At 40.9% G+C, this 11,687-nt stretch overlaps 1 protein-coding gene across 1 annotated transcript in view; it reads left to right on the top strand.

Moving 5' to 3' along the window:
- Positions 1 to 11,160, top strand: part of RAB7A (RAB7A, member RAS oncogene family) — a 620,307-nt gene extending 609,147 nt beyond the window's left edge. Inside the window, exons 5-6 of the mRNA XM_044076435.1 lie at positions 10,552 to 10,680; positions 11,149 to 11,160. Coding sequence (XP_043932370.1) covers positions 10,552 to 10,680; positions 11,149 to 11,160 — 141 coding nt within the window. The remainder of the gene's footprint in view (positions 1 to 10,551; positions 10,681 to 11,148) is intronic.
- The last annotated feature ends 527 nt before the right edge of the window (positions 11,161 to 11,687 follow it).

Below are 11,687 nucleotides of genomic sequence, written 5' to 3' on the forward strand. Positions count from 1 at the left end.
CAGTCCATGAAACTGTCATCTTTTGGTAGTATTAGAAATTGGGCCATTGGTAACCCTTCAGAACACAAATATTATCTGAGGAAAAGCGCAGGTGACTCAAGTTCATTAAGTGGTTCAGGTGCCTGTAAGAGATGACTCAAGAGAATGGAAGTGAGCAATTGCAGATAGCTTTCCAGTCTGGGGAGAGGGAGACCATTGTGGATGCTCCCATGGATTACACCTAATGGGAGCACCAAGTAAAAGTGGAGTCAAAGCTTGCTGAGCCTGATCCAAGTGCATTTGCAGTCATAAAGCTGAGATGAATTCAGCATGGGTAGGTATGCTTTTCCTCAGAAGATACCAATAGCTTGGAAGAACTGTTGTCAGGAGGGTCTCCTAGGGGGAGAGCTGTCCCACTGCTTACCACATGGCCTTCACCTGAGAATAGAGGGCCAATTAACATATTTGGATAGGAACATGTTGGCTGTAGGGCTGTTGCCTAACCTGAGAATGCATGTCTCCCTTACCACCAGAACAATGGGCGCCACTGGGTAAGGTTTTGCATGGAGCAAAAAGCAAGTACTATCTGGCGATGGTACATGAATTTAGGGAGAGGAATCAATGGATCTCTTATTCATCTCTTTTGTTCTGAGTATGGAAGGGCTTGTGGTTGTCAGACGGTGGATCGCAAACTACATTGTGTTTTGCAAACACATACTTATCTGCCTGATGACAAACACTGTTTGTTCATGAATGTTTCTTTTGCATTTATTTATGCTACAGCACCTTGGTGCATGATGAAATTAAATAATGTTTGATAAGTCTTATTTTATGTCTACTTTTATATTTGTTAACTGGTTAAGTACAGTGGTCCGAAGACCCTTGGCAGGCACAACCTGAGCTAGAAGGTATCAAATAGGCAGCCATTTTATAGTTTCTTACAGTTAGTATGCAAAACAGTGTACATATCCTTCAGTATTTGATGACTACATAGTGCACTTACAATGCAGCACAAAGTATGTATATATCATACAAGAAGGGGGAGAGAGGCACATTCATACATGTACCGACTCCAATAAGTATACAGTACAATGTACATTTCATTCAACACATGACTATACAGTGCAATGGCAGTATATGTACTCCTATAAAACTCACTGGATAGCAAATTAGCTCACATGTAGAAACCAGGAATGGTTTATGGCTGACCAGATTTGCAGATTAAGTTCTTGTTTTTTTTTTGTTTTGTTTTTTTTTTTTGTTTTTATAAGCTCATAGATGAGCTAAGCTAACTGTCCTTGTGGGCCATTTTAAGCCTAACCAATTACCTCATATGAGAATCAAACTCTGCACCTTGTGTCTATAAGGTAAGCCCCTTAACCATTATGCCAACCTCCCCACCTCAGAGGGCAGTAAACTTGGTGCCATCATAAAATCCTCAGAGGACACCAAACTCCTCCAAATGAGCCTTTTCCCAAACAAGTAGCTTGTGTCAAAACCATGGACTAAAAATGTCAAATGCGTATCCTTCAGGACCCAAGACATCCCTTGTAACTATCGCATTGACAGCACGCTACTGAAAATTTATCCAGTAGTTAGGGACTTGGTAACCTGTGTAGACAAACTCTCCTTCAGTCACCATGTATCCACTGTTGTAAGAAAGTCCTTTTTCAATGCACAACTTATTGCTTAGGGTGTGGCATCCAGGTCCAGGGATGTGATCATTCCATTGTATTCAGCATTCATCAGGCCAAGCATTGAGTATAATGCCCCTTCTGTATATAGCTGTCCAGGGTTTTGACACAACCTGAATGCCCTTTTTTAATTAAGAAAATCAAGGGCCTAAATCATAAAAGCACTGCAGTCTATCCAAAAGCCTTGTTCCTCTTTTTTAGTGTAATTTGACTGCTGAGTATTTACGTCTTCCTTTCATAGACAGGTCTACCAGGCCCTATCCTGTCAGACCTGCTGCACATCCACAAGTCCAGTGGGGTCATAAACACAAACTCCATGTCTTAGTCTCTTCTGCAACATAAGTAGAACATGTTGGGAAGAATAGAAGTGTATCGCTGAGTGTAGCACTTCTTTGGTATTGTCTTCCTCTCCACATAAAGCAATGAATTTCTGTTATACTATTAAAATGTAGTCTGCCTATCTGGATGAGTAACCATAAATTAACCCCTGATTTAACGTCCCTTGTCCCTCAGGGATAGGAAAATGTGTAGATATTCTGCTTGTCTGTGGTTTATTTGTACTTAAAATGTAATGGCTAAACAAATCATGGAATTGTATGGCTAGGCTTCTAAAGATCCTCACAGATCTATAACCAGGTAAGTACCTATGAATCTGTCATTGAAGAAGGAAAAAAATAGACACATACTTATAGGTGCAGTTAGATATGTAACTATATATTCATAAGTAAGAGACACAGAAAAAATTGAGAGGAGGTCTGTAAAGTAGAAATGATAGCTGAGAAGTAGGTTATTTAGTGCAGAGAATGGAAGTAAGGCATAGAAAAAGTTAAGGAGAAGCCTGAAAAGGAGAAATAGGAAGTAGTTAAGTTGAAGTATGTAAAGTGATCTAAAACGTAAAGAAAAGGTTATTATAGTATTTAGTCTAGAGAATATAAGTAATGAGGTTGTAAGGTTAAAAGAAATTCTAACCTAAGTACGGATTAAAGGGAATAATCAAAGGTAACCAGAGTAGGGGGCACATGGCCTAAGATCTGATAAAAGTAAGATGTCTTTAAGGAGAGGGACTCTTAGATTAACCACAGTTGTCAAGGAAGTAACATTGGAGATTTCTTCATCAGTAGTTTCCTAAAGATATGGAAGATGTTCTGATGCCCTGTGGTAGTTTCTTTTTCTTGGTAACTAGGCTGAGCTATGTTATTGCTACATTTCTGCCTCTTTATAAAATATTTTGTAATTCACCCAAGCTAAACCTGAAATTGGTCAATATTAATCAATGTACAACCGTGGTAGCATACCTCTCAACTTCTTAGTGCAAGAAATCTGGACAAAGCCATTAACAAAAGTTGGACAAAGGAAGGCCCAAAAATAGGCACACTTTTTAAATATTGCAGTTGCAAACTTAGAAAGTTGATGGTATAACAGGTTTTGCATTAGCATGAATTTTCCGAAGGGTATGAAGTCTGAAACTGAAATGTTCGTCATTATTTTCCTAACTTCAGTCTTTAAAGATTTGCCACTAATTTGCCAGAAAAACGTAATTTTATGAAAAACGGACCAAAAATACAAGGCAAAAATCTGGACATTCTACGAAAATCTGTACAGCTGAGAAGTATGTGTGGAAAACATGTATATAAATACATTCGGGTGCAAATTTGGAGAAAAATCTTTCGGCTACTTTTAGTGGGTTAGGTGGCTGAACAAGAAGGTTGACATCTGCATTCCTGAGTGAATAGGCAGAGGTTTTAAAGTGAAGGAGTTGCTTAAATTATAGACAGTAGTGTTTAGCTCATTACATCTGAGTGACGCTACCAGGTATATCTGCAGTTGAATCCTATGGACGCCTCTAGGCATCAAATATTGCTTGTTCAGATTTGCATCAATAATTCCAAAACCATGCATTGTACAATGTTTTTATTTCATCTTAAAGCTTGCAAAATAGCAAACGCAACTGCATTAATATTTTACCTCTGTCTAGTGCAGGTAAAGAGATTAAAAAAAAATTTCATCTGCTTTTACTGTACTTGTGTTTCTACCTACTTCATTTTACTTTTGCATCATCTTAAAAATACTCAATTGTATTTATTACTGCTTGGTGTAACTCATTCTAAGCCTTTTGGTTTAAACACTTGGGCTTCGGACCAGTTGTTTTGCACTGAGAGGGTTTGTGGTCTGCACTGTTGTGGCAGAACAGGTAGCTTACATCCTTCTAGGTTGGGAACTGCTGATTGAGGGCTCAGTGTCTGTTATTCTAAAAGTGTGTTAATTCTGGTTTAAGCACTTGGGCTTTCAGGCCAGTTATTTTACATTAAGAGGGTTCATGGTCTGCACTCTTGTGGGAGGAGAGGCTGGACTCTGCCCTTCTGAGCTGGGAATTTCTGGTTAAAGGCTTATAGTGCATGCATATCTGAACTGCTTCTTACTGAAGTTGGTGCGCCTTGTTTGCTGTGGCATAGACTGGATTCGGGCCTGCTGGATCTAGCTTTGTTTGTGCAACTTGAGCACTAATCCAGACATTCTCTAAAGTATTCAATTGTATTTATTACTGCTTGGTTGTAACTTGATTAAAGTGTAGCTATCATTCTAAGTCTTTTGGATTAAGCACTTGGGCTTCAGACCAGTTGTTTTACATTAGGAAGGTTTGTGGCAAGCACTGTGGTGGCAGGACAGGTAGCTTTCATCCTTCTAAGTTGGGAACTGCTAGTTGAGAGCCCAGTGTCAAGTGTATTAGTTCTGGTTTAAGCACTTGGGCTGCAGGCCAGTTATTTTACATTAAGAAGGTTCGTGGTCTGCACTCTTGTGGGAGAAGAGGCTGGACTCTGCCCTTCTGAGCTGGGAATTTCTGGTTAAAGGTTTATAGTGCCTGAATATTTGAGCTGTGTCTTACTGAAATTGGTACACCTTGTTTGCTGTAGCATAGACTAGATCCAGGCCTGCTGAATCTAGCTTTGTTTATATGCTTGTTGTTTGTTTGCTTGTTATTTCCTGGAGCTAATTCCACCTAATACGCGGCTTCTCAGCGCTTCTGTGGATCACTAGTGATATCTGCATTGCTTACTGTACTTATTTCCTTGTTTCACTTGAAAGAAAGTTACTGTTTGTCGTTTTTGCATTTAGTTACTTGTAACACATTGCACTCAAGTTACCTGGCACTTGCTCACTAAAGCAATTATATAAGTCAGCACTAAAATTAAAAGCACTACACCCTCACTCCCCACTGGCCCATGTTTTCAATTATTAAGGAATTCCCAATATTATTCTAGCATGTCCAAAGGTCAGTTGTCAATCTCCTCTCTGGTCCAGCTGGTGAATCTGGGAATCTTGAGGCAATGTTATAACTGCCTCATGTACACAGACAACCCTCTCCTCCTCCCACATAACACAAATACTTGCGAGAGATGCAGCTATTTAGCCAAACTGGAGGCTGAGCTCTCTCAACTCAGGACTGGCAAGACCAGACAGGAGGAGAAGGCAACTACACACACCACAAAACCAGCCTCACATAATGCTACCACACCACTGAATCAAACACATAAACACACAAAGACATACTCGGAGGCTCTGAGTAAAATTTACCTAAACAGCAGAGGCCTCCAAAGCAGACACCCAAACAACTGCTACCTCAAGACACCCCACAAGCAACACATAAACCACAAAATCAGTGTGCAAAGCAGTCACAGCCCTTAAGGCCAAATACAACACCAAACATACTTGTCATAGGTGACTCCATAGTCAGACACACTGACGTCCCACTCACCAGGCTGAACAAGGAGAGGGTCACAGTAAGCTGCCTATCTGGCTAGAATCCGCCACATAACACAAGCACTCGGGTCACTCCACGGCAAGTACAAATATGACAGTCATTGTCCATGCTGGTGTGAACGACCTGAGACGTACCTCCCTGGACTACATGAAAAGAGACATAGAGGAGCTCTCTGATTATGTAGCCCAGGCAGGTATGACCCTGACCCTGAGCAGTATCCTTCCTTCACCAAGAATGATGCCACAATATAGAGACAAGATGATCAGCTTTAACAATTAGCTTAATGTCTGGTGTCATTCAAAGGGGATCCAGTGTCTGTCTGCCTGGGATGACATGCTTGACAAGCCACGCTGCTTCGCAGGGATGGCTTGCACCTGTCACCCCTGGGATTCCGGATATTGGCTAAGGCTGTTGCCACCCCCATAGTGCCTTTTAGGCAAGGCTCAAATTCTAAACCTACCACCCTAAAAACAAAAATGGGAAGAAACTGAGGGTAATGCTGCTCAATGCCAGAAGTCTAAATCTCAAAATGCACGCACTTGAGGCCCTTCTCAGTATGGAGAACATCGATGTCTGTGCTGTAACTGAAACCTGGTTCAAGGCTCCTGAGAGCACCCGGCACTATTAGGTTTTACCTCATATCATGCGTTCCGGCCCCAAAACCCGGACCACACCACAAAAGGAGGGGGTGTATCCATATTCATAAAGGATACCCACACCTCCAGGTTGGTGGCAACGCGAAGCTCGGAAACCATCCAGGTGCAACTAACCATAGGCAAAACTGCTCTACAAATTGTAGCATGCTACAGGCCACCCTCTCAAACTCAGGAACCCCACACAGCCTTCCTGAAGACACTGGAGGGTATAAATGTATCTCCAAACACCATCATATTGGGTGACTTCAACTACCTGAATATAGACCGGGAACATTACTCAAGCCCTAACTTTCTAGCCCAACGGTTCCTGGAGTTCATAAATTCAAATGTCATGGAAGAGCTAGTCACTGTTCCCACGAGAGGAGAAAATATACTAGATCTCATTATCACAGACATGGGGACAAAATGCTCCACACCGGAAGTATATCCCTCATTGGTGAGATCTGATCATAAACTAATCTCACTGGAAATCCACATCCCGCCCCCACCCCAAACAAAAAAGCCACAGTGAAGAACTTCTCTAAAGCAAACTTCACACTACTCAAGACTGGTTTGGTATCCTTTAAGGCCCCTGAGCCAGTGAAAACCACAACCCAAGCTGCGGAAGCCCTTACAAATGCCTTCTATGAACACCTCCAGTACTGCATGGATCAGGCAATCCCAAATAAAACCAAGACTGTTTCCACAAAGGGCAAACGTCCAGTCTGGTGGACCCCAGCCATTAACAAACTTTACAATAAGAGGAGAAAGCTATTACATGATAGAACAAAATCCATAAAAGGGAAGTCACCCCTGATCATTATTAGTAAAAAAATACGAGCACTCATAAAATCAACTAAGGCCAATTTTGAGAGAAAAATTGCCATGGATTCAAAGGACAATCATAAGGCCTTTTTCGGCTATGTTAGGAACCTGGGTGGACACCCCCAGATATGCTCAGAATTAGTCCAAAATGATTCAAAAATCACTGAACCCACAGACATTGCCAACATACTGGCAGACAGGTTCAGTGCAAACTTCACCCCCCCCCTAAAGGAGAGATAACTATCCCAGCGGAGTGTAGCCTCCCAGACATCTCAAATGCGCAGGTGAAAGCTGCTCTCTCTAAAGCTAAAAACACAGCATCAATGGGACCGGATGGTGTCCCCGGCTGTGTGCTACACAAGCTAAATGAGGAATTAAACCCGCACATAAGGCAGCTGTTTAATCTCAGCCTTACCACAGGATACATGCCCAAGGAGTGGCGACGGCAACTGTGGTCCCACTCCACAAAGGCGGTGCCTCACGGACCCTGGTAATTACCGCCCATAAGCTTAACAAGTCTAGTTTGCAAAGCTATGGAGAGGATCATAATGGAGCTCATAAACAAAGATATAGGGGACTTGCAGACATTGGACCCGACCCAGTTTGGCTTCGTCAAGGGCAGATCATGCCTTTTGAACTTGGTCAACTTCTTCGAAACAGTCACCAAGGCCATTGATGAGGGAAAGGCAGTCCATACAGCCTACCTTGACCTTGCAAAGGCTTTCGACACAATGCCCCACTCAGGTATTGTAGAAAAACTTACCAGCTTAAATGTAAACGCATATGTCACAAGATGGGTTGCAAACTGGCTTAAGGACGGAACCCACAGGGTTTGAGTTGCTGGCACTATGTCAGACTCCAAGCCAGTCACAAGTGGTGTCCCACAGGGCTCGGTCCTTGGCCCCCTATTGTTCAGCATCTACTTCTCAGAAGTACAGGCCAGCATGGGAGGACTTTGGCTGACAAAGTTTGCAGACGACTGCAACTGGGCGCCATGGTGGAAAGTGCATCGGACACTGATATCCTTCAGAAGGGACTCATGGAAACAGATAGCTGGTGCCAGAGCCATGGCCTGAAGTTAAACGCCAAAAAATGTATAGTCATACCCTTCGGGAAAAACAAGGTAACCCCAAGCTACCATATAGGTGGCAATCCACTAAGCACAGAAGAGGTTATCAGGGACCTGGGGACCCAGGTTGACAGTGGCCTTTCTTTTGACACTCACGTTTCTAAAGTGGTTAGAAAGACCTTCTACATTGCCCACCTGATCATGAAGAGATTCACATCCAGATCTAGTGAGGTCATTGTTCCCCTGTACTCTTCACTTATCAGACCAATGATAGAGTACAATGCCCCATTCGGGATGCATCTCACCCGACATCTGCAGCAGTTGGAGAGACCCCAAAAGTTCCTCACCAAAAGGATAAAGGGACTCCAAAATCTGTCATATGCTGCCAGATTGAAGAAACTCCAGCTCTATTCAGTCGCAAACCGTCTGCTCAGAGGTGACATGTACCTGACATACAAGGCCATGTCCAACCCGGAATTAATGGACATGCTCCACCTCAAAAAATCCAAATCCACCAAAACCACTAGAGCAAGCGACTTAAACCTTAGCACGGATAGAAATAGGACATGCTGGAGGGATAGATTTATCACTCAGACTCCCTATGCTGTGGAATAAAATCCCGGTCCATGTGAGGCAGAGCACCTCGCTGGTTCTATTCAAGAGAAATCTTGACCTGTGGATGGGAGATCGTAGGTTTACCCCGGGAATCATCTCTGTGTCACTGCTGGACAGAGGCACAACAAACTAATGGGCACAGTATTTTTTCATATAAGGGGTGGCGTAAGCCACAAAACTTTGGGCTAGGCTTATAAATGCCTTAGGGCAGATAGCCTAGTATAAACCTATGAACCTATGCCTTTTTATTATGTTAATTTATATAGATATAATTTTCACAGTTTTCTAAATATCTAAACAACCAACTGAGAACTAAAAAAAAAAAAAATCCAACAAATGAAAACAAAAATGAAGCAGGCAGCCAGGCTCCACACAAATATTTAATAAATTAAGCGCTTTTGTCCAAAAATACTAAGGACTTCATCAGAAACCTGATTAAGTCCTTAGTATTTTCGGACGAAACCGCTTAATTTATTAAATATTTGTGTGGAGCCTGGCTGCCTGTTTCATTTTGTTTTCCTCTAAACAACCAAGTAACACAGACGGAACTCCTTAGCCTCATATGAATGCTGCTAACAGTGTGTATGTGTAACTTGAGTGGTTGCTGAGATAGTGTAAGTTGTTTACAAAATGTTACAAATTTAATAGTTGCTGTGTTTACTGTGACTTATAAAATTCAATTTAAGATCTAGAACCACCACTATAAAAATAGTTTGAGCTGAAGGGTTTGCCGTTAATACTTCTTTCATAACCCTTGTGGTTCCAGAGATATGAACATTTGTTTGAAATGTGAGGACATAATTTAATTCTGTCAAGGTTTAGGCTCCATCCATTGGAAGTTACAGTGCAAACTTTCTGAGCTCCATTGGAGCACCTTGAAGGTAATTTTATTTCAGGATGAATTAAACTTTTCCATCTAATGTTAGTAGATTGCATTTGTTGTCAGACAGTGATTTTTGCCAAATTAGAATAAGATATATAAATCCGAGCTCTTTGGAAGAGAAGAGGGTTTTGTGAATTTTCCTAGTTGCACCTCTGGATGTTATGCTGTATTTGTGGAGTCAGTTCCTCTTGACTCTATCAAAGCTCTTCTCTATTGTGATCTTTGGTCTCTCTAAACTTTGGTAGACAATCAGAGATCACCTGTGGTGGGATCTCTGGTATATCCAATCCAGTGTGACCATATACATGAGTATGCATTAGGACAGACCAAAATTCTAACACAAGATTGTCAAAAGTCCAAGTATTTACAGCAGTCCTTTCAACTAAATTAGTTTATTTCTAAAAACAGACTAAATGAGTGATCAGTAGTCAGTCTCTCTTTTGAAGGAGGAGGATTTGGAGCTGGATTTAATTTTTTAAAAACACAATCTAGTTGGAGTGTTGAAATACTTGGATAGAATGTCACTGTGATGATACTGCTTGGGATTCATCCCAACCAAGAAGTCATTAAGAAGGGTCATCAGTATTAGCCGTAATGGATATGTTCTTAGCATATTGATTGATCTGTAATGGTCCCTTCTTGATGGATCAGAAATACCTTCTGCCATTCCTTTGTGGATGAGTGGTTCTTCATCAGTAGCTGCTGCTGCTGGAATTCTCAGCAAGTAAGGCCAAGTGTATATTATATTGCTTGTTTAATAATGCATTATTGAATCTGTGTTATTTCTTCATTTACTAAAGGCTGTTTGCTAGTGGAAAGAGACTGATACATGTAGTTTGGCAACACCTTACACTGCAGCATGCATTGGTTGGGTGCATGGATTCCCTGCTGCAAAAAAATGTCAAACTCCATTTGATAGAGGTAGTACTTAAGCAAGTACCCATCAAGGAAGGACCTCTTTTGATAATTTGATGTAGTCAGTTTGACTACTACGTTGCATGAAGAGCGGCAGAATGCTCAAAGTCCAAAAACATAGAAAGATGTTGCTCACTGAGAAAATTAAAAGAAAACGTGTACGTTTGTATTTGCAGGTTACAACAAAGCGAGCACAGGCATGGTGTTGCAGCAAAAATAATATTCCTTATTTTGAAACCAGTGCAAAAGAAGCAATTAATGTTGAACAGGCTTTCCAAACAATTGCACGAAATGCACTTAAACAGGTATGTTTTTTTTTAAGATCTTTAAATTGCAGTCAGACAAGTTTGTATTTTTTGTTATTTCCCTGAAGGTAATTTTTGCCTCATATTCTGTGGTATTAATGTATGTTGGAACTATTAAGCACTGAAGCCATAATAGTGCTGACATGAAAGCCTCCTTGTACCACTATATAAAATTAACTTAGACTTTATGGTACACGTCTTTCACCTTGTTTTCACTTTCAGTTGTAGAGCTCCCCTTAACCAGTGAGAGTCATGTTGTTTGTGGAAAATTTGACTTTTTTTTTTAAAGTCACATTCCATGGATGCTGATAGAAACAGTATTTCCATATTACGTTACTTTGCCACTAGAATTTAATTTCATGATACAGCTATGTATGACTATAGGCAAGGTAGGATAATTAGCCTACCTGGCCAGACCCTGTAAAGCAGGTAATGTTTTATTTTTTGTAATTATTTATTTTTTGTTAGCCTTATAACTGAGAAAGTCCACTAGGCATATATGCCTCTTCAGCGGCAACCTGGGAGCATTATTTCATAACATCATTTTCTTAGTCATAAAGTGGGAGTAACTTTCCAGCCATTTAATATGGCCATATGATGATACAATAAACACATACATACATATTCAAAGACATTTTTAGGATCGCACATTGATTTTGGCCAACAGCTACTATCATGTCTCTCAATTCTCAAGTAAGCAAGTCTACACTGTTTGGATTCTCCATCTTCTAATGTCCTAGTGTTTAGCTCTCCTGTACTGGTGCTTTGTTTTTTAATGGAGGGATCTTGCTATGTTGTGCAACCTATGTTCATTCCATGAATGTTTCTCGTCTTGCTCTTCTACTTGTATAATTTTTTACCTTTGGGTTTGGATATGATTTAAAATATTTTGCAGGCATCATATTTGTGGACATCAGGCTTGGTTTTAAGCTCTGTATTTCAAAATATAGAAAAACAGTGTACTTGTACTGTAATGATGAGGTCAGAAAAAGGTCAAAATGTGTGTA

Source organism: Protopterus annectens, chromosome 7.part0 (genome assembly GCF_019279795.1).
Source record: "Protopterus annectens isolate FY-2018-M chromosome 7.part0, PAN1.0, whole genome shotgun sequence".
Lineage (NCBI taxonomy): Eukaryota > Metazoa > Chordata > Ceratodontiformes > Protopteridae > Protopterus > Protopterus annectens.